Below are 25,293 nucleotides of genomic sequence, written 5' to 3' on the forward strand. Positions count from 1 at the left end.
CTGTTCAGTTCATTGTTATTGTTCATGGTGTGGATTGTTTTGACTTCGGTTGTTGTCACGACAAAGTGTGTGTCTTGACTTTTTCAACTTTGGTCGGCGCGTCTGGCGGTTCTGACAGATCATGATGTGAGGACCAGAACGCACCCACTTAGCGTCGGACTCACGTTTTTCCTCCTGCATGGTGCAATGTGGTCAGGTACATCACCTGACGGGGCGGTGGTGAATGGACCAAGTCGCTGGCTGGGATTGCTTGCGTTTTGCAGGCGCGCGGGGTGTGTCTAATCTTGCAAGCCTTTCGTAAATCGATTGTTCCCGCCGTGCATATTGAAAGTCCTGCGTCAATGACCAATACAGACAATGACCAATAGACAGTCCGATAACCCCCTCCTATGTCGTGACAACAGAAAACCCTCCTAAAGGGCGCAACCCGGTTTCAACGTGCAAGATACGTGATGTTCCATGGAAATCAAGTTCCCAAACAAGCTGCGATGACTTAATTCATTCGTTTCTAGCCTATTGATGCAAGTTTGCGCGCAGAGCATTCCCTTTCGAGGCGAAATCCAGTCACAAGTATGGCCAAATACATATACAAACCCTAACTTCATATAAGATGCTGCTTCGCATACCAGCTTGATCCAAAGAATATAACATGCGCACGGTAGAACCCTGTGAAAGAGAGAGAGATTCTAAGGGTGGCAATGACCCGCAGGAAAAGCGGTTGTACGACTTTCCCTGCACGCCTGATTCATGAAAGTTGAGACCACACTTAAAAAGTAACCTCTTTTCTTGTTTAAAAAATGCTAATTGTATGCATATTGCTCTTACAGCGTTTGCGATGTCAAATTCGGAAGGCCCTTTAATTCACATAATTGCAATTTATAATTTCAACCTATAGCTGCAGTGCTAAGGCCAAGCACCATAGTCATGGCAGTCGCCGCAGCAACTGCTCTGCCGGCAGCGCTTCAGGCGGTAGTCCCATCAGGATCACTCGGTGGAAGTAATTCTCGCATGGCATCGAAACGTTATAGGAAGGTATGCTATGTAGAGGCTCAGATCTTTAAGTTAACGGAGGTCGCGGTTGGAGCGTGCGCACGTGCATACCGGATGTGCGCCTGCTGAAGAACACCAACGGCGCCTTACCGCTTCGCCTGTATATATTGTTTTCAGAGCGCCACGAGCGATTTGATGGAGGTTTGCCTCGGTGATCATACGCATATGGTGCAATTCCCCGTGGTCATATCAACCGAGAGCTGTTGGCGTTTAGCAGCGCGTAACAGCCAGCCTGGCTCTGCATTCACGAATGAACCTTATACTGCCACCACTTCCGGAATTCTGTGTCTTAGGGTTTTGTGTGAGCACTGTGTACGGCATCTTCCGTTTCCCCTGGCCATCCGGAAATCCCCTGGCCATCCGGAAGTACTTATGCTGTACGGGCTTCGTTACGCCGTCCTATGCTTGTTGGATTTCAATTCGGTTCCAGCCGTGCGTTGCCACAGCCCTGTCACGGCCGTGCGTTACTGTTCAAAACGCACTTCGTAAGCAGCAGTGTGTGATTTCACCCCTCGCAGTATGAGCTCATCGGCCAAGGGGCACAGAAGGAAGTGTACAGAGCTTTCGACGAGGAGCGTGGTATAGAGGTGGGAGCTGAGGGACGTGATATGGTGCGCTGATTAGGAAACGTAGAAACGGGAACATGGAGGCCAAACTGTCGGTAACATGAAGCTGGTCATCGGGCACCCCAGTGCACTGGGTACGCCCTTGCGAAGATTTACGGACTTGCTGCTTCAAGATAAGGTTTAGGCGGCCTTGCCGAAACTGGCGAAAGCCAGAGCAAAGCATGCTAGGCAACCGGAGGGAGCAGCTCAAGCACATCACACCTCAATGCAGGTTGCCCCAAACCTAATTTCCTGCCATTGATCTGGGTTGAATGAATACCGGCCACACCCGCTACCTGTTGTGTGTACATTACTGATCTGGGTCGCGTCACCGTCACCCGATCTGGGTCACCGCAAAGGCCCGACCCGCTCTCTCGTCCATCGGCTCCGGGACCCGGCTCCGGGACCCACTCACCCATCTGTTCCCCGTGCAGGTTGCCTGGAACGAGGTGGCCGTCGCCGAGCTTGCGTGCTTTCGGGAGAAAGATCAGCAGCGCGTATTCGCAGAGATCCGCGTGCTGAAACAGCTGAAACACAAGAACATCATGACGCTGCACGACTACTGGTTTGACGAGCAACGGTTCATGTTGGTGTTTATCACGGAGATCTTTCCCGACGGGACGCTGCGCCAGTGAGTATTGGGCCAGGGTGAGGAACCTGGCTTGTGGGCGGGGGTCTGCTGGGGTTAGGGCGGTCTGAAGTTTGAATAAGGGAGTCTCCCCTGCGGTGAGGAGTCCAAACTTTGCGTATCGGGCACATTGGAACATTGTATGGAGACTAACGGAAAACTTTTCCGGAATCATCATGAAAGGATTTGCCCCGCACTCGGCATAGGGTTTACATCTTTGGAAGCTGCTCTTGCTCTTGGATGATGTTTCTCACTCACCTCTCTGACCCAGGTAGCGTGTCTTGTCGGTCAGAGATGCCCCTTGACCCGCGCTCAGGTACCGCCGCCGCCACAAGCACGCGGACTTGCCAGCCATGAAGCGATGGGCCTGGCAAATCCTGCAGGTAGGGCCAGAGCCGCCGCGTTTGAACTTTGGTTTCGGCCACATGGCTCGCGGACCTAAGCGGCGCGACGACCAACAAAGGGCCCTGGGGAGGTACAGCGGCTCTAGGGCACGAAGTAACACGGCAGGTTTCTGGTCCGGTGCCTTCTTTGGATTGTTGGGGCAACGCATAGCCTTCCGGGCTTCCATTCCCGGTGCGTTGGATGTCAGCCCCGTGCGCACTGCGTGATGTACCTGCGTCCAGACTGGCAAACCTTTGCTCAGCTGGTTCAGACATGGACCACGCGCATCGCATCTCGCCAGAGATGCACTATGGGCTTGTGAGAGCCGTAGGCCCACTTCGGCAGAGGACGATCCGGGCCCCGGCATCGTGTGCTGTTGCTGCAGGGCAGCGCGGTGTTGTTACCACATCCCTGCTCCGCATCCTGTGTCCTTCGTCCCATGCCCACAAGCCCCATCTGTGCGCGTGTCTGTGCCCTGCTCCGCTCGTGATATCCCCATATTCGGTTTGATGACTCTGGCGGCGCGGATGACGCCCGTGTAGGGCCTGGTGTATTTGCACGGCCACAACCCGCCCATCATCCATCGCGACCTCAAGTGCGACAACATCTTTGTGTGTGGCAGCTCGGGTGTTGTCAAGATTGGCGATCTGGGCCTCGTGACGCTCTGTCGGGACTTCTCCGCACCGCAGAGCGTGCTGGGCACCCCGGAGTTCATGGCGCCGGTGGGTATAAGTGGGCAGTAGCAGGGGGTCCTTTCCTCCTCCTACACACCGCTGCGTCATCCAAGCTCTCCAAGCTCACAACACTGTGTTCGACCAGTCGTTCCGTAAAAGCCCGTTCAGCTATTTCGGTGGAAGGGGACCACTTGCCATGGGCTGGGTGGGCCTTACCTTCCTTGGATGTGCGCACTTGCAGCTGGGGTGGTGCTAGGGGTGCGTGTGGACCCCTGACTGAAGATGGGGCTGTTCCGGCCGCGAGGAAGCTTCCTCTGGGCAACCCCGACCGGCAACACTTGCAGCACCTGGTTATCTTGAAAACCGTTTTCTATCCATCCGTTCCAAACCGAACCGTCGCACGCAGGAGCTGTACGAAGAGAAGTATGACGAGAAGGTGGATGTCTACGCGTTCGGCATGTGTCTGCTGGAGCTGGCCACCATGGAGTATCCCTACTGCGAGTGCAAAAACGCGGCGCAGATCTACAAGAAGGTCACGCAAGTACGTGCCCTGAGACCGCCGCGCCCGCCAACGGGGTGGATTACCTTCACTCCGAAGAAATGTCACAGCACTTGTTGCACCGCACAATCGTTGTCCGTTTACTAACTCACATACATACATATATAGGGTTTGGCACTACTGGTAAGGCGCGACCATTGCCCCCGGGAGATCCCGGGATCGATACCCTTTAGGGTCAAAGTCCTTCCGATGCTGGAAGGCATAGCGCCCCTAGTTGATGGACGGGGTGACCTGGGATAAAGTTAACCTGCGAGCCGACCAGGAATGGAGTTGGGCCGCTGTCGACCCGGCAGATTCCGTTGGATGCTGGTGGTGGGTGCGGAACCTGAGCGATCCACTGAGAAGTTGACCAGGGTGACTGGATAAGGGTGCCCCGAAATACCGGGGAAGGCAGGGTTTCGCAGGGTAGCTGCCACGGGCGAAGATACACCCCCCTGTTTCACACATCATACATACATACATACATACACACATACATACATACACACACATACATGCCTGTATCCAATAAGATGCGTAAAGTACACAAGATGCAAAAATCAAAGACCGCCTTTCTGATGTCTGTGTGTGGTGAAACTCGCGGCTGGATAGCCCTTCAGGTCCTATCCAAGGTGTGGTCTATCTTGCGGCATCTCTCCGAACTCGCGCATGTGGCTGCGTGTCGACAGAACCCGGACATGTGTGCCCCTTACCGGTGCCGTACTCGCCGTACCCTTACTTTTCTCCTCCGCCTGCAGGGCATCCCGCCAGCATCCGTAGATAAGTTGACCTCCACCGAGCTGCGCGACTTCGTGATGCTGTGCCTCTGCCACGACCCGAGTCGCCGCCCGGAAGCTCGGCAGCTGCTCAAGCATCCCTTCTTCGAGGCAATCCGCAGTGCGCCGCCGCCGCACGCTAGCACCTGCGGAACGTCGCCCAAGATAAATACGGTTGCAACGTCCCTGAGCCTGTCGCCCACCGGAGGGGTGGGGCGGCCCGGGGCCCTGACGGGTTCGGCGTCGGCGCCGCCTGGGGTGGTGGAGGCGGCGGCGGCGGCTGCCGGTGTCGGCGAAGGGTTGAGCCCGACCGCGCTCAGCCGCGCCGCGAGCTCAAATAGCACCAGCCAGAACGGCGCTGGAAGTTCCGGCGGCGCCGCCATGGACGGCATTGTCGCAGCCGCGGCGTTTGGGGCCGACGGTGGTGCAATGGCAGCGGGGGCGATAAGCCCTTTGCTGAACGCACGTTCCGGTTCTGTGGAAATGTCGCGGTCTTTTCCACAGCTGCATTTGCAATTGCCGTTGGGACCAATCGCGGCGTCGCTGTCACCTCGTGTGCTCTCTCCCATCGCCGCGGCTGCGCTCGACGGAACATACGGCATGGGTCACCATGATTTCGGTAGTAGTGGTCGCATCGCGGCGGCGACGTCTATGCCAATGCCAATGCCAATGCCCGCACAGTCGGTGACCATTGCGAGCGGCATTGCACCCAGCGCCGCGGCGATGGCCGCGGCCGCACGATCGCCTTGCGTCCTCAGCGTAGACGGTCAGCTGAGCGTGTCACCGCTGGATCTGGGCGGGCCCGGAAGCATCGCCTCCTCGCTGGGTCACCCGACAGGACCAGTCACGATGAGCGGGGCATTTGCGACAGGAGTGGGGTCTGGAACTGCGGCGCCATCTCCGGGAGCTGCCCTGGGACCCTTAGGCGCGGCACGGGGCTCCTGTGGCGGGGACGGCGGCGGCAGCAGCAGCAGCAGCAGCAGCAACAGCAGCAGCAACAACAACCCCCTCGTGCTGCCGTCGTGCAACGCTGCCGGGGGAATTACCGGCGGCGGCGGGGGTAGCGGCGGTATCAGCGGGCCCGTCTCGCCTACGTTGGCTTCAGCGGGGGAGCTGGTGTCGCCCCGATCGCCGGCGTGCGGAGGCGCGCCGAGTCCGCGGGTAGCAGCAGCAGGGCTGACGGAGTGTGCTGCATCATCGGCAGCGATGGCATCACCGACAGAACCCGATGCTGCTGCTGGCCGATGTGGCGTCCCGGGGGACGAGGGCAACGGCTGCGCAGCGAGGTCGGCAGACGGACGGTGGGCGGTTGCGTGGTGATGTTGAGGCCGTGCAATGCTCTGTCCCCCCCCTGCATCTGGAATGCTGATGATGAGCAGCCAGCTGGCAATGCCACTGGTAGAATTGGGGCATTCAAAAGATGCACGGGATATCTTGGATTAAATACGCGGTTTTTTTCAGGTTTTCAGTCTTGACCGCTTCCGCCGCCTCCGCTCTTGCCATGGCTTCTGCCACCGCCACCGTAGGCTGCAGCTGACGTTGGGAGGTGTGTCACCCTCGGCGGCGGCCATCGCTGCGGCAGCCGTCAGTGCCGCCGCCGCCGCTGTGGGCGCTGCCAACGGCCAACCGCTCCCATCACCGCTGGGCCTCCCTGCCATTCATGAAGATCATGAGCTGGATGAGGACATGATGTTTGACCACGAAGACTGGGGTACGTTTCAATGGCGGAAGGGGCTGTTGGTTGAACTACTGAGCCTATGTTTCAGAATTATTTTATAGTGGCATACATAATCCTTGCCGGCTCCTTGCCTAGTACTTGGCATTGGAAAAAAGTTCAGAACTCTGCCGGGGCTCGATCATGCGACGTTTGAAATTGCTGGAATCGCGTTCGCGCACCATCAGACATGTTTGTATACATGAACACGACGAATGCTCACACCATAATCCAGAAACTCAGGACGCAGCAATCTGGCATCTGCACTTTGTATATGTTCGGCATGGCGGCCACCTCATATCTTTCGTCTTGAGGGGCCCAACCCGTATCCAAATGGCCGAAGCGCGTTAAGACCTGCAGGGCGCAGCAAGGCTTTGGGCTCCTGGGGCTTTCAAACGCCCCTCCCGCTTGCCCCGCCCGCGCAACACTTACCTGCACACGTTGAGTCGCCCACTGCCTGTTCCGGCGTGCATGACTGATGGTCTCGACCCTCGAAGGCCGCCGGAATGCGTGCTGTGGTGCCTCGGACGATGATGATGATCGTGAGGAGGAAGAAGAGGAGGAGGAGGAGGACGGAAGTGAGGACGGGGAGGGTTGCGGGTGTGCGGAGGGCTCCACCGCTCCGTCGGCCGTCGTTGGCGGTTGCCGCAGCCAACCCGTCAGCCTCAAGGTGCGCTCCTCCGGCCAGGCGGCGGTGGCCAACATGGCCCTGTCGTTCGCCATGTCCTTCACAAACCAGCGAGGTAGGTGGCAGCCAGGGATGGAGGGAGAGAGGGACGGCGGGGGGCTTTGCAGAATGCGCTGGAATGAAGTGTGGCTTCTGAAAACCGTGGCACACTGTGCTGGTTGGCAGGCTGATGGATGTGGTGTACCGTGGAGAGGGCAATTTCTTTGAGGGGGAAGGGAGGACTAGGAAGCAGCGGGGAGAATTTGTTTTCACAGTAATGTACTGGTTCGAGCGATGATTGTGCTGCGGCCTATGAAGCGATTCGACCGATTATAGGCCCACGTCCGACCTCTCGCCACTGCTGCTCCTGCTGCTGCTGTTGATAATAGCTGTTGATGTCGATACCGATGCTACCACCGCAGGCGTGCGCAAGAAGGTGGGCTTCCAGTATGACTTGCTGCACGACACCGCCAGCGCAATTGCCGTGGAAATGGTGGAGAACCTGTCGCTGAACACCGCCGAAGCGGAGGCCATTGCCGCCATGATCCAGCACGAGGTGTCCCGGTTCAACGTGATGCAGCAGGAACAGCAACAGCAGCAGCAGCAACAACAATAGCAACAACAGCAGCAGCAGCAGCAACAGCAGCAGCAGCAGCAACAGCAGCAGCAACAGCAACAGCAGCAGCAACAGCAGCAGCAATAGCAGCAGCATTTAGGCTAAAATATTCGTAGCAGCAGCACCACCAGCAGCACCACCAGCAGCACCAGTAGCACCAGTGCTCCACAGGTGGGGAGCACGTGTGTTCTACAGTGATGTCCACGACTACGTAGAGGCAGAGGGGCAGGTGGCGAGATGCATGATTGGCATGGCCATACTAGGTCTTCATCCATAGCACGAGAATAATCATGAGCTCTCAGCCGTGCATGGCCAGCCTGTTGTGGAAAGGCAAAAAGCATCAACTACCATCGAGCTAGAGAAAGATGGGGAGAGGGGGACGGACGCCGGTACCGTACCTCCAACTCTATCGGGACCTATATTGTGTGTGCGCATGTGTGTTACCCGGAAAGTGTGTTGCATTGCTTGCTGGGCAAGAAAGCTAGGCAAGGAGGCTCGCCAAGACTTGACGCTTGTGCATAAGAAGTACGAATGTTCGGTGTTGCGTACTGTGTGGTTGGAGCGTAGGTACCAGGCATCTGTGGGGACTGCCGTGTGTTTCTTGCCCAGATTAAACCCCCATAGCGTCGGGAGTGTAATCGGGCGGAGCACAAGGAGGAGGGTTTTGGCCCTGTGCGGGTTTTGGCCGAAACGTTTAGTCCTGGCTATTAACAAAGAGCGCCAGCTCCCAAGGCTTTGAAATAGCGTTGCTGAAGCCTTTTGCGTGTTTTGACGTGTGTTTACAGATGCTTGGGGGTTAGGAACAGCCGAGCAGCGGTGGAGGTAGCAGGGCCATTCGCCGAGCGTTTGTTGTGTGATGCAATGGGCCTCTGCTGCGTACCACACGGTGAGCCTATCGGTGCGCCTTGCGCTCTCGCCGGTTCGGTAACGGCGCAGTCGCTGGTAGCGATCTGTTCGCTTTTTTCGTCTAGTTGCAACATGCCTGACTGTGAAATTGGTACTGATAATGGTTGTGGTGGTAATTCGGCATAAGGGCATGGCCATGGCATGGGCATGGGCATGGGCATATGCGGGCATTGCCACGCATAAAGCATCCAAGCATGGGGGATGAGAAGGTACTCGAGTTCGCGCTATCCCCCCGCATACAGTAGAGCGCAGTGGTTCCGTTCCCGTTTGTGTGGGGTAGGGAGAGCGTCACTGCGGCCTGTGATGGCAGCCGACCAGCCCGCGTATTTAGCTAAATGCATTTCTACCGCGCATTAAGGTTTATTTGTCAGTAGTAGTGTGCTCTGCGCTCCGGGATTCGAGGCGAGAGACGTGTGGCGCCCGAGCGACGCACCGCACCGCACCAGCCGCTCTTCTCCTTGCATGAGTGCCTGTGCGGTGCTGCTGTCCGGCGGCCCGGGTGCTCCGTCCTTGTAAAGGAACAGGGGGTCTGAGATTAGTTATAGCGTAGGATTTGCAGAGGACCGGGATGGAGTTCTGATTGGTGATTGTTGCAACGCACTGCTGACCGATCAGTTAACCGTGGCAAAATTTTGGTCGCTTGCGCTGGGCGCCTGCACCCGCGCTCTCGGCTCTTCATATAAAGGTAGGTGGCGTGTGCAACAGGTCGCAGATCGTCACACACGCAAGCTCGTCAGGGAGAGCGGCTGCTTCCATTCGAAACGGAGCTCGCGTATTGTTCAAACTCTCCTGTGTAAACGTTGCTCCCAGCGCTGTCATGTCGGGTGGCAGGCGATTTGAAGCTTCCTCGGTTATGATTATTATATATGTATATATAAATCTGCATTCTAGGTTTTACCATGTGCGGGAGGGTGAACTGGCCGGTTGTATGAGGAGCGTAAATTGCTCTGGTAGGGTAAATTGCCCTGCTGCATACAAGATGAGTAATGTCTGTGATAGTAACGGCATCGCGCACTCATAGCATATGTCTGTCGCAGTGCTGGTGACGCGGGGAGGTACTTTTCATGGATGATGGCCTATTTGATAATCGGTTGATAGCAATACTCCGTTTAGGAGCAGGTGTAGCGGACCAAAGGCTGTGCGGAAAGCGAGCCTAAAAATCAATCGTTCGTTTCTATCTTACCCTTCACTCTCCATTTTTACAGTTCTTTCGGACACTTTTGTGTACGTGCGAGTTGCATGCAGGGTCCCCAAAAATCATGGTCGTGCAAAATGTAAACCCCTCGCACTGTTACGCATGTCCTCATGCAGTCGGCCCTGCTTTTTTGCACCGGCCTTGGTACATATGCTTACGGCGTCATCATCCGGAAATTCTTCATGTTAGAAGGCCATTCCGAATTTAGCGGGCTACATCGGATAACGTAGCTCCATTTGGGGAATACCATATATAATATTCTCATTCTCACCTGTTTTTTTAGAATGGCATGATGTTGCTATCATCTTACTTGTCACTGGTGGTCGGCAGGAGAGGACCCTGGACTAATCAAGAGATATTTACAAGTCCTTGCACATTGTGTAATGATCATATAATAGTTGCCAGTGCCAACCTCTTATTTGTGCAAACAGTTTTCCTCTGTTTGCCTAACAGTGTTCCACAACACGCCACCGCCCAAGGGGTGAAGAGGCTGTGGTCTGCAGGCGCGCTTGCCGACAGCGCAACTGTTAACTCTCCTAACAAGCCACAACCGTTCCCAACCACCACCGCCAATTGTCTTTCCTTGATTACACGCTTATAAGAGACTGAATAACATACGGAACAATTGCACTTCCCTCGCACTTGTAGGGCCCAAAACAAAATACCAAAAAGCAAGGCAAAAGCAAACAGCAGCCATACACCGTGCCCAACCACCTGTTACTGCTAAACTCACAGTCCCCCCACACCACAAATGCTCTGTTCACACGCCAACTTTTACCAGACATACAACAATATTAATGTTATTAGCCACGGACTGTTACACGCAACGGATGAACACCACCACGATCACCGCCACGATCACCATCACCACGATACGGACAAACCCACGAACAATGCGCTCGTGAGCCTCTCCTGCCTGCGCTAGTGACCAGCGCAAGACTGCGCTGCGAGTCTTTCGCCCTCGGAGCACCACCACCGCCGCCGTGGTCCTCAACAGGTGCCGTACGAAAATACGACGTTTATCCAAAGAACACAAACTGGCCGCCTGTGCCGACAGCCAGATGGCGGCCCAGCCCAACGAAGCACAACTCCGCGCTGGCCCAGACAGCAAACCAACCGCCGGCCACAGCAACAGCCTTGATGCAGGCCGCTGCTGCTGCTGTTGCTCCCCAGCCGAGCCCAGCCATTCCATGTCGCGGGAGCCGTGCACCGCTGAAGCAACCACCGCTCACTGTCCGTACATCCCTCCGAACTCACTTTCTCTCCCCCCCCCTTTCTCCCGGACACACGCAACCCCCTCGTTCTCGTTCTTTATGTCCTTCACTAACTAACACGCAACGGTACTGCGGACCTGCAACGGTGCAACCGTCAACCGACAAGTGCACTGCCACCCGCCCCCTCATAGCCACTAACGACATACACTACATTACACATGTGCGAGAGGCGCCTCCCACACTCCCCTTAACTCCTCGCGATACTCCGCACGCCTAGCTCCAGCACCTGCCATCGGCCCCCTTCTCATCACCGGCCCTTCACCCAGCCGCCAAACCCAACAGAGACTGGCTACCACGCTTGTCGTACAAAGCAGGGTGGTGACGCAGAGAGCAACCAAAGCAAGATGCACCATGCACCGACGGAGAGCCCAGGACCTACAACTGCCACAACTACCATCACGCCTGCCGTACACAAAACACACACGAACCAAACCACAACGTCGGTGGGAAGGAGGTTACCGTGCTGGCGGCCCCTGACAGCGGTAGTGGTGACCCCGGTTTGGGGACCCCGAGAGGAGAATCATCCGGGACCGCACTTGCCGCACCCCCTGGCCCAGCCGTACTAGACCACCACAACCTAATTAGCGCTCCGCCAGACCTTCCCGGATTGAGGGGAGACAGAAATTGGACTCAGAGAGAGGAGACCCCAGAAGAACCCACACACGGGGCGGCAGAGGCCCCGACGCGACCCAGATGGCATGTGGCGCATTCGCACGTTGGGGCCCCAACCCAACTGGATTGAAGGAGCCGCGCAACTCCCCTCACCCCTCCGACCATGACTGGGCATTAAGCGGGTGTGTGTGTGTGTGTGTGTGTGTAAGACAGAGAGTGTCTAGTTATGAAAAAGCACAATCAACGCAATCCAACTCTCCACTTTGCGCCTCAATAGATACAGACGGGGGAAGGGACCCCGTCCCATAGAAATCCCACTCCCCGGGAGCCGTGGTCCCCACATCGTGTCACCCTCCGCAGCAGGACTTTCCTTTCTTATTCGCGGGCGCTGCTGCGCTGGGCGTGTACGACAACATGCAAGATTACACAGGATGTCGTATACCACGTACTTACGTACTTGCCTCCCGGGCCCCCGGCTCCCCCACAGTCCGGTGAGCCATAGGGCCCACTACCGGAAAGACAGTTCGAAGAACCTCCACATCTAGTGGACACCCCCTCGGAGGGGGGGGGCGACGGGACGGCGTAAGGATTACTCCCCACTAACTCCCCACTAACCCGCAAAAAGCTTTAGAGTGACTTTTCCCCCCAACTCGCACCGCCCCGCCTAAGTCACCTGCGCCTCCAATAACGCAAACGAGGCGGCATGGGACGGGTGCGGGTACGGGTACATCCACGTGTTCGGAAAACAAAAGGACATACATACCTACAGACGAACGCTTACATACACATGGGTTGCCTCTTCCAGGTTGCACACTTCACACACACATACATACATACATACATACATAGATACATACACGCATACACGTACAAGTGCGCGCACATGTGCACATACATACGTACATCCAAGATGTTGTTTCCCTTTAACACAATAACTCACTCGCACGCTTGCACATGCAACCCAAATACAATTTACATACATACATACATTCACAAACATGCGACCACACCGACTGCTCTACCACCCGGTGCCGATGTGTCCATTCCGACACCACCTACGTGCGCCCGCGGTATAGGAGGCGCAGAGGCGGAGGCGGGAGAACGCCTCCCCCCTCATCCCCCCAGGTCCGCTTGCAGCTTTTTCCGCTGTTGCTCCAAAGCCATGAAGGTGCCCAGCTTGCTCTTCAACTGCCGGGGCCCGAGGGAGGTGGAAGAAGAAGAGGGAGTGGAGCAGCTCTAAACGACGGGGAAATATGCAGGTCACCCTGCACAAACACCCGTCGCTACAACACTTATACCACTGAAGACGAGCGTAAAAAGGACATACCAGCGCATCTGCCCAACCAGGCGTCTGCCGCTAAAATGTTAACAGGTCGGGAGGGGGGTTGAGGCTGCAAGAGATGGCGCGAAGTTCCCGGGCTGGCATCCCGCTATCGCTGCACATGCACTCCTATGCCGGGCAATTTAAGCTCGTTCGCTTCACGCCCACCGAGTTATATTACCCGATCACGCCCTGCTCACCAACATGTAAGAGTCTCGTAACTGGCCGAGCAACGCGAGACACATCTGCTGATTTTGCGTCTGGCAGCCTTCGCGCATCTTGATGCAGAGCTGAGCTATTGTTGCCGCGCCCAGGCTTGCGCTGCTGCCTTTAAACTGATGCACCAGCTGGTCGAGCTCCTTAAAATCTGGTGCTGAACTACTGAGCATAGCTCCCATGCGCTCTATTTTCTGTACTGAATCCTCAAAATAAAGCTGGACTACTTCCGCGACGAAGTCCGGATTGGTGTCGTCCTGCAACTGCATCAACTGTTGGAATTGCTCGTCGAGGGTGCCTTCATTTTGAAGCTGCTGCAAAAGGGTTTCAATGTTCTGACACACTGCCGCAATTTGGCCCTCCATCCGGGTTCCCGCCTGCCCCGGGACCCGCTCGAGACAACTGGCCTGGCGTAGCGCAGGCCCTAGTCAGTAACTCAGACGTTTCTGGGATGAAGTGCCTAATCGTCTCCAGGACAACGCTACTGCAATGCTCCAGAGGACCGACGTTGCACACACCCAAAGGGTGCGTCTTGGATGAAGGACGGATTTAAGAGACGCTTATTATTTCACAAAAGCAGTAGCAGAGTAACACCGGTAAGGCTAACAGCAAGCAAGAATCTCAGCAAGTGACTAGTCCACGTGAAAGAACGTAAGCACAAAGGCTCGGTTCAGGCCTCTAGTGCATACTGGTGTTTTGCAATAACACCCATGAAGTTGCCGAAACGATAACGTCAGGGAACTTTACAAACACAGGAAAGCGCACACATCGTACAAATCTCCGTAAGATTGGTGCACGCGCCCATACCAATCTGGCGCGATTCCACTAAACCGTGCGTGATGCGGGGATGCTGCTTGGACGACATTCCTTATCAACACTATCTCTCCGCAGACTGAAAACTGTTTGTTGTTGATGTCGCTAATGGCCTAAAGTCGGTGGCGCTGACCAGCTAAATCCGATGCCGATGTCGATGCATCCCATCGGCACCTCTGACTTCATTTATGACATTGATTCTTACCCCAGATATCCAGCTAATGAGACGAAAATCCCCTTTGCAGCTATGCACAAACTTTGGAGAACGATACGCAAATGGAGTGGTTTTTCTTCTGACGCGAACAGCGATACCTCCAAAAGCAATTCATTCCATGGGGGCTCATGAGCCCTGATGCCGGTACGGCGTCGAAGGATGCAATGAAGCTGCCGTACAGCTCTGGAATAGGCGTGGCGAAGAGCATCGCTTGTTCAACTCTCCGCTGGACACTCCGGAATGTGTGCAACAGAACGAGATAGCTCAGCGGAAGGAAATCTACAGGGTCCTGAACTCGGACTCCCTTTTCTTCTTTGGCTCCAAATGTGGCCCCTTCCACCCGTCGCGGACATGGCCCGCTGACGTTTCATTTCTCTAGCAGAAACGATTTCGAGTCCATCCAGTGGGGAGACTCGGGGAACAATAGTGATGAGTGAGGCGATCATTACAGCGCTTTGCCATGCAGGCGAGAGCTGGCCCAGTTAATAGATGGGTTGGTAGGGAAGAACCCATTTGGAGAGCGTCCGAACATGCTAGAGGCAGGTATCCCGTCAGCTGCATGCCTCGCTCGTTGGATCCTCATCGCCTCCTCCTCCGACAGCCGCGATGATCCCCCTCTTCCTCCTGGCGGCGTCATGAGGTCCACCGCACGTTAGCGCACAGAACCCAGAGCCGAGTTTCAGCACCCGAGTGGTACCGCTGCTGTGGTTGGTTATCGTGCACAGCACAGTCAGGTTTCCATTCCTCAATTTGGGTCCTTGGAGGTTGGCTGGGGGATATTCCCATCGAGCGTCATACATACACGGGATCCCCGCGGCCCGCTAGGAATGTGGCCCCCGTGAGCTACTAATACTTACATGGGCGCGGAGGTGCGGCTGGATGTGGTGCTGACAGGGGGTACACTACACTGCAGCATCCTGAAATATTTAGATGCGTTCGAAGCACGGTGGCAGTAGATCTCTTTTTGTTCTTGCCGAGCTCACAGCGCCGGTATGCTGTGCCGTGGGACCATGGTCGCAGCGTAGGACACTGCACGGGTCCAAACCGGAACGAAGGGAAAGTGATGTGAACCTGAACGTCAGATAAACAGGGCAGCGGCTCTCCTGACTCACAGCCTGTTTAGTCTGAGGGAGTCGACTAGACCTCTTAATCTCAATGAAGCGGGGTTGAGAGCAAAAGGAGCGAAGGATGCTGCGGTGCACTCTGGTTGGTGCGGGTGTTGGTGAGCAAGGTCATACGCCTTCCGCCGTGTGGTTAGCTGGCTAGCTGAATTGTGCACAAGAGCGCAACCTTTTTGGACACAACTCTATGTGTTGAACGAAAAAGTGTCGAAGCAGGATATGCAAGGAACCCGTCCCCACCACCATGGTCTGCAGCACGTGAGCCATGGATCAACTCATTGCGCACGCAGTCGCAACGCTGTCAGTAGCGACATATGCAATAAGAGATGATGCAGTGCTAGCCTTCCGCGCTACAACGGTTGCACGGAGAGGACGTAGACCAGACCAGCAGACCCGGTCACCGTAGGCTGTGATCCCAAACGTTGACCCAATAACAAATGTCCACTTGAAGTGTCACCAGGGCCGTGCACATTGCCTTAGGAGCCTATTCCCTACTCTAAAAGAAGACGTCGCCACAATATGCTTCACTAGCAAGGACCCAAGCCCCCATGATTAGTTGCTTCATATAAAACTGTGCTTCCCACAAGGACAAAGCGTACAGCAATGCATCGTTGCACAGCAACTCAGCTGGCACAGCACAAGGATTGAACTCAGTGAGTGCACCCAGAACAACACTTCGATTACGAGATAGTATAAGCATTCTAGTCAACTGCAGCTGTTGGGAAATTGGAGCGTTTTTACTGTGTATCTGCTGGTGAGGGGGAACCCTCCTGGAGCTGAGACGTGGGGCAAATGCAATGAAAGTTTCCTAGTGAGCGACAAAATCACTAATTGTGTACTATATAAGACTTGACAACAGCTAGAAATATATTGATTATCCTGCCCACGGACCATAATCCAAAGACACTGTTTGCTCGCGCGATGCCCAGGGTGCCCTTTGCCTCCAAGCCTGCCACTGCTTCTGTGACACTGGTGCGAGGGCCCGCATTGTAGTGATGTCTGTATTTACAGGATGTTGTTCTTAGTATAAGTTTGGTTGCAGGTGAGAGCTGGGAAAAATGGAGCAAAGCCTGCCCCCATCGCACGGTCCGTGGGCCAGGATCAACAGCCGTCAAAGAACGATGATGAGAAGGTATACTTGTCCAGGATTATTCCCAGTCTAGCAGTATCAGGTTGCCGTTCCCGCGGCATGCGGTAAGGGTCGTGTCTTTATGTTGCAGGATGTCTGCCCACTGTGCGTTGAGGATCTCGACGAAACGGATAAGTCTTTCCAGCCTTGTCCGTGCGGGTAAGCGCACGTTTGAGGAAACGAAAATTTATGTTCTGGGACTTTCTCGCGCTTGCTCGGTCTTGGGTTGGCTGCATACACAGCGCTGTGGCCTCCCCGCAGGTATCGTATGTGCTTGTTCTGCTATGAAAAGCTCAAGCTACTTTGCAACAGTGTTTGCCCAAACTGCCGAAGAGCTTACGGCAGTGAAGAGGCGATGGAGTATGCTAAGAAGCTGGAGGCAGAACGCGCACAGGAAGCCGCTAAGACAAGATCAAACGCGGCTTCTGTGTCTTCGGCCTCAACGTCGACGTCGGCGGCTTTGTCGTTGGGCAGCAGAGCTCCACCTAAGCCCACTGCCTCGCATTCCGCTGCGCGACGGGACGCGCTGCCCGTGCCAGCCGCTAAACGAGGTAGTGGGACGCAGGAGGATAGCGCAGGCCAGGGGTCGTCTTCCGGCCTTCCTAGCGGCGTGACGTGGGCTAGCCCTTCGCCGAGTAGCTTATCTAGGAACCAGTCTGTGGAGATGGAGCGACCTGCATTGAGCATGGACGAGTTCTCTTGGCCTTCCCTAAGTGCGCCACCTCAGCAGCAACAACAACAACAACAACAACAACCGCAGCGTGGTCATGGGCCTGCGTCTCAGCACACTAGTCAGCCGCAGCTGCATGGTCAGCAGCAGAGTCAGGGGGCCAACGGCAGTACTTCAACGCAAGCCGCAGGCCACCAGCACCGACATAGCCCATCAGGGGCGAGCGAAGGGGCCAATAGTTATGAGCAATCCGGAGCGGACACCCGCCGTAGCAGTTCCGTGGCTTCTTCCATGGATCGTGTGGCAAGCAGTTCCTCGCTGGAGTTGATGTCCCAGGACCCGCCCGTGACACCCGAGCAGCTCCTGCAGCTGCAGCATCAGCACCAACAATACCAAGCGCAGCACGCGCAAGTGGGTGCCGCGTCGCTGTCCTCATCATCCTCTGCCTTCCCACCCATGCCGCCGCCAGGCTTCGAGTCGGCCTCATACTTTGGTGCCCAGGTCGCGACAACGGTGAATGGACTGCGGCGCGCTGTTAACGTGCCGCTATCACTAGGCACCAACAGCGTGGAGCCGTATCCCGAGGCGCCCGCGCTCCTGGCATCCATGCAGCAAGGTGTGGCGCAGGGCACTGTCTCTAGCAAGGAGGCTGCTACACAGCTGTACGCGCTGCTGCGGCAGAAGGATCAGGATGGTCAAGCCGCGCGGACGCGCTCCGCGATGGCAGCGACGAAGCCGCCCCCGGGCTTTGGCGCACCCGCTGCACACCCTCCTGCTCCGGCGGCCGCGGGTGCAGCACCGCAGCCTATCTTGGCTCAGGCTTCAGGGACGGCTGCTGTACCCACATCGCGGCCTCCGCCGCCGCCCGGCTTCAACCACCTGCAGGGGACTGTCGTCCAGTCACCGCCGGCCATGAGCGCGCCCATCCAGCCCCCGACACAGCAGGTCAACGATACCGGGTTTGGCACGAGCTCAGGGCCCGTCGGGCGCAACGCCAATGGCACCCCGCGCACGTATTCGATGTGGTCAGGTCTGCCGGGCATGGACCTGGCGGCGTCGACCGGGCTTACGTCTCTGTGGCAGAACCTGAGCGCGTCGGGGATGTCCCTCGGGGGCCAGTTGGGCAACGGCGTGACGCAGCCCTACAATCCACTTGGCCTCGGGGACCAGTCTCTGTCGTACGGCGCAACCCGTCAGTCCATGACGACGGCGGCGCCGCCTAAGCCGCCGCCACCGGGTTTCGGGCCGTCGGCTTATGCCGGGACACAGGCGGGCACAACCACTCAGCAACTGAGCTCAGGGGACGCGGTGTTGGGGAGCAGCTTCCGGGCGACGCACCCTTATCAGCCAGTCGGGGCCGCCCGCTACAACCCATTAAGCCCACCGTCGGTGATTCCCGGGGTGTACAGGCCGCCGCAGCTGGGTGCAGGGCTGTGAGTTGGGTACTCGGTGGTGGTGTTGTGTGATATCGAGGACTTACGTCGAGCGGCGTTCTTGCGCCGCACCCTCGTCGGTGATATGTTGTTGTCATCGCGAGTGGTAGCGCCGCCGTCGCCTGCTATCGACAGCAACTGGGTTGCGAGTGCGAGGGCGGAGTTGAGCGTTTCTGGGTCCTTCGCCGAACAGGGTGTATTATGGCGTTGTAGGACCTCTTCGAGTATGGAGTGTGCCATGACGGACTTGCATTCGTGGACCGTTTGTTTAAAGGAGGTTCTGTGTTCTTATAGTTTTCATTAGAGGCGTATAGAAGTTGGCGTAGCGGGATGCAACCTCTTGTAAATGTGTCTCTGTAAGACGTGCACGCAGGCATTTACAGTTCCTACAGTGGCTCTGGCAGCGGGAAATGGCACCCTGCGAGAAGACTCTGAAAGCGAGGCTTCTGGTGTTGTTTTTTGAACAAGTCTCAACCCGCACAGGCTGTAAGGGCGCCACTGGCGGGTTAGGTTTCTAATCTATCTGATTGTTCAGGTCTTCAAGGCCAATTGATTGCCATCTAAAATAGGAAATCGCCATGCATCTTAATGCATTGGCGGTTTACGTAGACCGGAATAGCAAGCGTGGTCGACTGGGACCATTTGTGGACGGACATAGGGCTGCGGTGGAGGAGGCTTTGAAAATGGTCGAGTTTTTTAAAATTGCGCTGCATGTAGGCCACGTCTAACATGGCTGAAAGACTCTACTCTTGTCATGTCGGTGTATATTCTCTCTTTCAGCACAATTCGTTTTTTGTGTAATAATGTTTGTGCGCGTTGCATTGTCGTACAGTCAAACATCATCAAATTGCGCGCATTATGGCATCACGGTATCAACTCACGCTAACTTGAGTCGTCACACAGCATTTCACTCCGCACACTCGGAATACGTTCATAATTGTTGGGACCCGAACGGCCTACATTACCACCTGCCTCAGTTCTGTTTCCACAAACGTGCCAGCCAGTTGCAGCCCAACACGCGCTAACTCGTTCCAAACTCTCACACGGAAACTGAGTTACCGGTGGGATCTCTCACGCAAATGTAAAAAGGCCGTCTCATGCTGTGGAAGCTCAAGAAAAAACAAAGTCAGACGGCCCCCAGAAAACCTCGGCACTACACAGCCATATCAAAAAGCTGTCATATCAAACTGCTTAGCTGCTCCCAAGCTTGTTACCCCTGCCCTGAAACGCCGCCCACCCGGACCCTCCACCATCTGCAGGTTCGGAAACGCCACCACCAGCGCCGCCAAGGGCCCCGCCACCTCCCTGCACCTCCGGGGCCCCCTCCGGGCCAGAAGTGGACCTCGGCTCCCTTGACCGCGGCTTCGGGCCCTCCAGATACCGCTGCAGCCAGTCACCAGCTACGTTAACCCCTTGATGCTGCTGTTGATGTTGCTGATGTTGTTGGGGTGCTGCTGTCGTTGCGGCTGCTGGTCCCGCACCTTGTCTTGACGACGGAGCTGCCCGTCCAGGAGGGCTAGTGCTGTTGTTGTTGTTGTTGTTGTTGTTGTGGGTATTGCTGCTGTCCTGGCTCGCGAGGTACACAAAGTCTGCAGGCGGCGAGGAGGGGAGCCAGCTCGCCATCAGCGAGACAGGACTGGTACAGGACAGACCAGCCAGCACTGCCACACAGGACAGGTACTGCTGAGGCGCACACGGACGCTTCGGAAATAAGTTGCCCTTGGGACACTGTACATCTATGTATACATATAAGAGAAATACGGCATCTTTGATCGTACAAGACCCAGCCAAGGAAGGTCGTATCCTCATTCTCGTGTGTAAGTACAACCCGGCATCCGTACTACCGTACTACATGTGTACGAATGCCATTTGCCAACTTACACAGAATTACGGCCACCACGGCGCCGCGCCTGTGCAAAAGGAAGGGAGGGGAAGCAAACAGTATTCGTGGACGTGACGGGCGACAAGTTGAAATTGCGGTACATTGAGATGCGCACGCAGCGGGGTGCGCGGGGGTTGCCGGGGACGTGTGCGTTTGTATGTATACATGTGTGTGGAGGTCTCAAAACGATGGACACAGCCTGATGCCGGCACTTCTCTATCTATGTTGCTCTCAACTCGAATCAACCGTTTTTGCCCCCGCGGGATCGTGTCGTACACAGCCAGAGCAGCAACAAATCCCGCAATCCACCAACACCCAGAAACCCTTTCCCCCCCCCCCCGGGGGGTTTGCACCTAAACCTGGGGGTTCTCACATCCAAGCTGAACGGGAGCACGTTCAACCCCTTAAGTGGGCGAACGACCAAACCCACCATCCGAAGAACATGCCCAGGGCAGCTGCCGCAAGTACGGCGTACGGTGAGATCCGTACACCAAACACCTGGGCATCTGGCAAGCCCAGAAGGGGCTCAACTCCGGGTGGGGGAGGAACGAACCTGGAAAAACGTTAGAGGGAGGGTTGGAGGGAGGGGCAGCGAAGTCAAAGGATTTGTGGGGTGCTGTGGAGAGCTGGTTTCTGGTAACGCGTATGTATGTGTGTGGTGAGGGAAGGAGGAGGGGGAAGTGAAACGCAACAGGTCCATCGCCACTAAGAAAGGGAACCCAAGGCAAACAGACAGACATACAGACGGACAGACAAGGATTGTGACCGTTTTCCAATTACGCGTCTGACAACGATAAAAACAGACATGCCGCCAGCAGCGGTGTCATGTCGTACGCCAGCCAGCCAACCCGCGGAGATCCTAAATCATCCCGCTGATAAGGGACTGCGAATCGTGGGGGTCGTCATGGCCTCCAAATGTGGGTGACTCAGAGTGATACTCGGAGTGGTGGAGACGTGGCTGTGGCTGTGGTGGTGGTGGTGGGGGGGGGAAGAGGCTACGACGAAGCATAGACGATTGACGCGAAGGGAAAGCTTTGGACGGATGCTCCAAGATAAGGCTAATACTGTGGTGGGTGGGTGGGTGGGTGGGTAGGGATTTCTGGCGGGTATGGTGGGCGGGGGGGAGAGGGGGGAGGTAGGGGCCCGACCGAAAACACACATTGTACAGCGCCGTGTCCTGAACTGGGCACCTGACACAGGGCGCAGGAGGCGGCGGCACGGAGTAACGGAACCCGCGTGTCAACACCCTGCTGCAGGTGTGTATAATTTTCGTACAGAGGTAAGGCATATACGTACCGCAGCGGGGGGGCTTGCAAGCTGAAGCCAATGCTGCCGCCCCGGGCTTCCCCTCCAGGCGCTGCTGCGCCGGGTCGCCTGGCGTCGCTTGCCTCGACAGGACCTGAAACCCTGGGAGATGTCGGAGCAATGTGGATTTGCGCGTGTGGGTTCTTAATGGAGAGAGTGTTTATGGGGTGGTGCGCCTTCGCCGGATTACTCAAGGTTGGCAGCAGGAGAATCAGGACCTTCGGGTGGTCGAAAACCTTGGGCCTTGAGTAAAGGGCGTCCACTACAAACAGGGAGGACCTACCTCGGGCCTGAACTGTGAATCTGGTATCGTTGTTGCAACCTCGGATCGTTGTCTGCAATCCTCAATAGACCGAACAGTTGAGCAATCTAGGCGTGAAATGCGCTTCATCCGAGAATTTTCTAAATCCACGATTTTACATACCTGGGACTATTTCCCCATTGATGATCTTGACCATGTTGACACTGATTCCCTGGATGTGCACAGTGTCCGCTTTGGTGACAGCTTACTAACGAACAAGGCACGAAACCACTATGAAGCCAAACGACAAATGACAAGCAAATCCTGTGATGTATCTCTTTGTGCATGAGCTATCTAGAAACCAAGCCTTTTGCATTTCCGAGGTAAGTGTACGGGCTTATAGAGGTGGACACTTGACGGCACTAGTAACAGAAACTCATCCGTCAGGCATATCACACGAAATAGCATTTCAAACATCAGTTTGGAGGCAGCTTGTACAAAATCGCAACTCACCAACCTGCTTCGACTTTTACACAAAGCTGAACCGGTTAAATTCATAGCCATACAGAACCTTTCCTGGATGCCTGGGATTAGCTCTCGAAATACGTTTCAGGATTGAGTCCTTCGGGGCTGCATGCGTGCAGTTGGCCATGGAATTCCAAGACCTGCGCACGTAGAGCTGCAAGACTGATTACATGCAAACTTCCGCCATGCCATCGACTTTGCCAGCCATCGTGCCCCCGCGCATCAGCCCCGGCGCCCAGGAACTTAGTACTAGCTACTCCGATGAGCGCGGCTTCGCGTTGTCAGGTAGGGATTTCCCACCACGGATCTGGTTTCGAATACATTATGACCTCCCAAGTCCGGCTTCTGGACAACGAGCCCGGTCAACTTGCGTTCTGCCCTTTTATGCCCGGTGGCATACCATGGCCATTGCCACAGCACATAGCAGCTACCACCTGGTTGGGCCACGCACCTGCCCCCTCAATATATACTAAGCAAACAGTAGCCATCCAGCTGTGGAAATCTCAAACCATCCCAACTTAGATGTGCATGACTGGCTAAAGCCTTCACCACCATCTTCGCCACCATTGTGACCTTTCACAACGCACACCCCCACCCCCACTTCACAAGGCACGCCCTCTCCACTTCATTGACACCCACCATCAATCCACAACCCCCCTCTCCTCCTCACTCCCCCTTCCCTCAAACACCGTCTCCGTCCAAAAGGCCTTACAGCAGCCTCCGCAGCTCTCCGAGGCGCCTTGTTCGAAGCCACCGGCCGCCCCGGCCCCGGACCCGGACCTGGCCCCGGCCCCGGCCGCCCCCTTAGCGCCACGACCATAGCGCTCATGATGACCCCGGGCCCTATGGGGGCCCCGGGATCAAACCCAGGCTCGCCACTCCTCACATCGGGGGCAAGTGTACCGGGCGGCGGCCCCGGGGGCCCTTCCACCCGGGGGAGCCCGGGGTCTATCCTAGGGTTTCTGAGTGGGGGCGGCATGGGGGTTGGGGGAGTGGGCGGAGGGGGCCCCCCGGGGGCCGGAGGGGCAGCAGGCGGAGGGGGGCCCCTGGCGCAGGAGGCCGTTCAGTCGGCGGCAGCTCTGCGGGCGGCGGCGGAGGTGCTCGTGGAGGCGCTGGAGGCGGCGGTGCGGGCTAGGGAAGCTCAGAACCGGGCCATGCTGACGTGAGCGAAGAGGGGGGGGATGATGTTCGGTGCATGGATGTGTTGGGTCAGTGGGGCCGTGTGTGGGGGTGTGGGGGTGGATGGGGGTTATGGGTTGGGGAAAAGGAACAACGGTTGGAAAGCATGTCCGTGTGCAGTGAAGCGGCGTCATTGTGCACTCGCATGTGCAGCCGCGTGTGGGGGGAAGGGGGAAGACGAACCACGTGAACGAGTGAAGCTGATGCCAAGGAGGATATAGACTAGGATACGCCAGATGTATGAGAGAGGTATCTAACCAGTCGCGACGGGGGAAGAGGGAAAGGTGGGATGTGTGTGTGTGTGTGTGCGCCCGCCTCTCATTCCCGGCCATCACTCAATCTTGGTCGACCCCACCGTGAAACCCCAAGGTAACCACCTAAAACGGCCTCTTCCCAACCAATCCTATATCCCCCCAAAACCAACCGCCCCCGCTATCCTCTTCCCCTTAACCCCTATCCCCTTCCTCCCTTTCCTCCGGACCCCCTTTTCCACAACCACAGCGCGGTAAGGGAAAGTACGGGAGGCAGTGCGGCAGGTGGTGGTGGCGGCAGCAGCAGCAGCGGCCGCCCCGCTTCGGCTCGTGCCCTGGACCGCGCCCTCGCGCAGTCCTCCTCTTCCTCTTCCTCCTCCGGCCCCCGACCCGCTCGCCATCCCAGCGCCACCGGGCCCGCGGGGCTGTCAGTTATCGCCTCCACACCCACCTCCGCCACGGAGGAGCGGCTGGGGTGGGTGAGGGCGCTCGTGAAGCAAACGGAGGGCGGGCAGGCGTACGCGGCGGCGGCGGAGGAGCGGGAGAGGGAGAGGGAGCGGCAGACGGCGGGGGGTGATGCAGGCGGCGAGGTGGCGGCGCCGCCCGGTCCCGTCAGGTGATTGTGTGTGTGTGTGTATGTGGACGTGTATGCACGTGTGTGTATATCTGAGTTAGCAATCATTTGAGCCACGTTGAGGGAAATGGCTGGCAATATGGTGGTGTGCACGAGGTAGTAGTAGTCTGGAGGCCATTGTAACAAACCGCAACACACAATACACACACACGCGAACAACTTGATGGCGGCGAGAGCTCAGAATAGCCGCCAGTGACGTGTGTTGGACCTTGTCCATTTTGAAGCTGTAGCTGGGCGTAGCTGCGGGAATCTGCTGGATCAAGTAGTAGTGGTGGTAGTTGACGACGACGACGATGATGTCGATTAGAACGCGTGGTGTCAGAGCCCACCCGCAGGACTAATGCGGCGCTGTGGGGGCGAAGGTGGCGAAGGTGGCGAAGGGCGACTAGGTGGCTGGGACTGACTACCCCACACAGCGGGGGGGCACCTAGACAGCTAGTCCCCCGGCTAGACAGACAGACCTAAATACCTAGTACACCTTATCCTTATCAGAGCTAGCGGACAGGGCGAGAGAGGGTCATGCTGCTGCCGCAACGCGTGCGATGTGCGACGACGACGACAAGCACACTGGGTAGGTGGGTCCCCCTCCTGCCCCCCTCCTGCCCCCCTCCTGCCCCCCTCCTGCCCCCGGGGGGGCAGGAGGGGGGCAGGAGGGGCCCACCTACCCAGTGTGCTTCTCCCGGGGGCCACAACGAACCCCTTCCCGTGAAATCAAGTTCA

At 56.7% G+C, this 25,293-nt stretch overlaps 5 protein-coding genes across 5 annotated transcripts in view; 3 read left to right on the plus strand and 2 right to left on the minus strand.

The window, feature by feature from the left end:
• Positions 1 to 1,571: 1,571 nt before the first annotated feature.
• VOLCADRAFT_69922 (uncharacterized protein) lies at positions 1,572 to 4,769 on the plus strand (the record flags this gene model as incomplete). Its single annotated transcript, XM_002958716.1, has 6 exons — positions 1,572 to 1,637; positions 2,090 to 2,286; positions 2,600 to 2,666; positions 3,210 to 3,389; positions 3,748 to 3,882; positions 4,638 to 4,769. Coding segments are annotated over 6 exons (777 nt in total), but the record flags the coding sequence as incomplete, so codon positions are not given.
• A 7,983-nt stretch (positions 4,770 to 12,752) lies between these two features.
• Positions 12,753 to 13,541, minus strand: VOLCADRAFT_69909 (uncharacterized protein; the record flags this gene model as incomplete). The annotated part of the gene is made up of 2 exons (XM_002958731.1): positions 12,753 to 12,827; positions 13,161 to 13,541. 2 exons carry the CDS (start codon positions 13,539 to 13,541, stop codon positions 12,753 to 12,755), a joined length of 456 nt encoding a protein of 151 aa, XP_002958777.1.
• Positions 13,542 to 16,535: 2,994 nt separating this feature from the next.
• Positions 16,536 to 18,560, plus strand: VOLCADRAFT_108305 (uncharacterized protein; the record flags this gene model as incomplete). Its single annotated transcript, XM_002958717.1, has 2 exons — positions 16,536 to 16,612; positions 16,715 to 18,560. 2 exons carry the CDS (start codon positions 16,536 to 16,538, stop codon positions 18,558 to 18,560), a joined length of 1,923 nt encoding a protein of 640 aa, XP_002958763.1.
• A 754-nt stretch (positions 18,561 to 19,314) lies between these two features.
• VOLCADRAFT_108306 (uncharacterized protein) lies at positions 19,315 to 22,201 on the minus strand (the record flags this gene model as incomplete). The annotated part of the gene is made up of 6 exons (XM_002958732.1): positions 19,315 to 19,809; positions 20,038 to 20,145; positions 20,438 to 20,466; positions 20,869 to 20,991; positions 21,735 to 21,845; positions 22,168 to 22,201. The coding sequence occupies 4 exons, from the start codon at positions 22,199 to 22,201 to the stop codon at positions 20,444 to 20,446; spliced, it is 291 nt and encodes a 96-aa protein (XP_002958778.1). The 3' UTR covers positions 19,315 to 19,809; positions 20,038 to 20,145; positions 20,438 to 20,443.
• Positions 22,202 to 22,679: 478 nt separating this feature from the next.
• Positions 22,680 to 25,293, plus strand: part of VOLCADRAFT_100079 (uncharacterized protein) — a gene marked incomplete at both ends in the record, with an annotated part of 17,588 nt that continues 14,974 nt past the window's right edge. The window contains 4 exons of the mRNA XM_002958718.1: positions 22,680 to 22,794; positions 23,215 to 23,671; positions 24,190 to 24,193; positions 24,296 to 24,555. Coding sequence (XP_002958764.1) covers positions 22,680 to 22,794; positions 23,215 to 23,671; positions 24,190 to 24,193; positions 24,296 to 24,555 — 836 coding nt within the window. The remainder of the gene's footprint in view (positions 22,795 to 23,214; positions 23,672 to 24,189; positions 24,194 to 24,295; positions 24,556 to 25,293) is intronic.

This window comes from Volvox carteri, assembly GCF_000143455.1.
Source record: "Volvox carteri f. nagariensis unplaced genomic scaffold VOLCAscaffold_104, whole genome shotgun sequence".
In the NCBI taxonomy this organism is placed as follows: Eukaryota; Viridiplantae; Chlorophyta; class Chlorophyceae; order Chlamydomonadales; family Volvocaceae; genus Volvox; species Volvox carteri.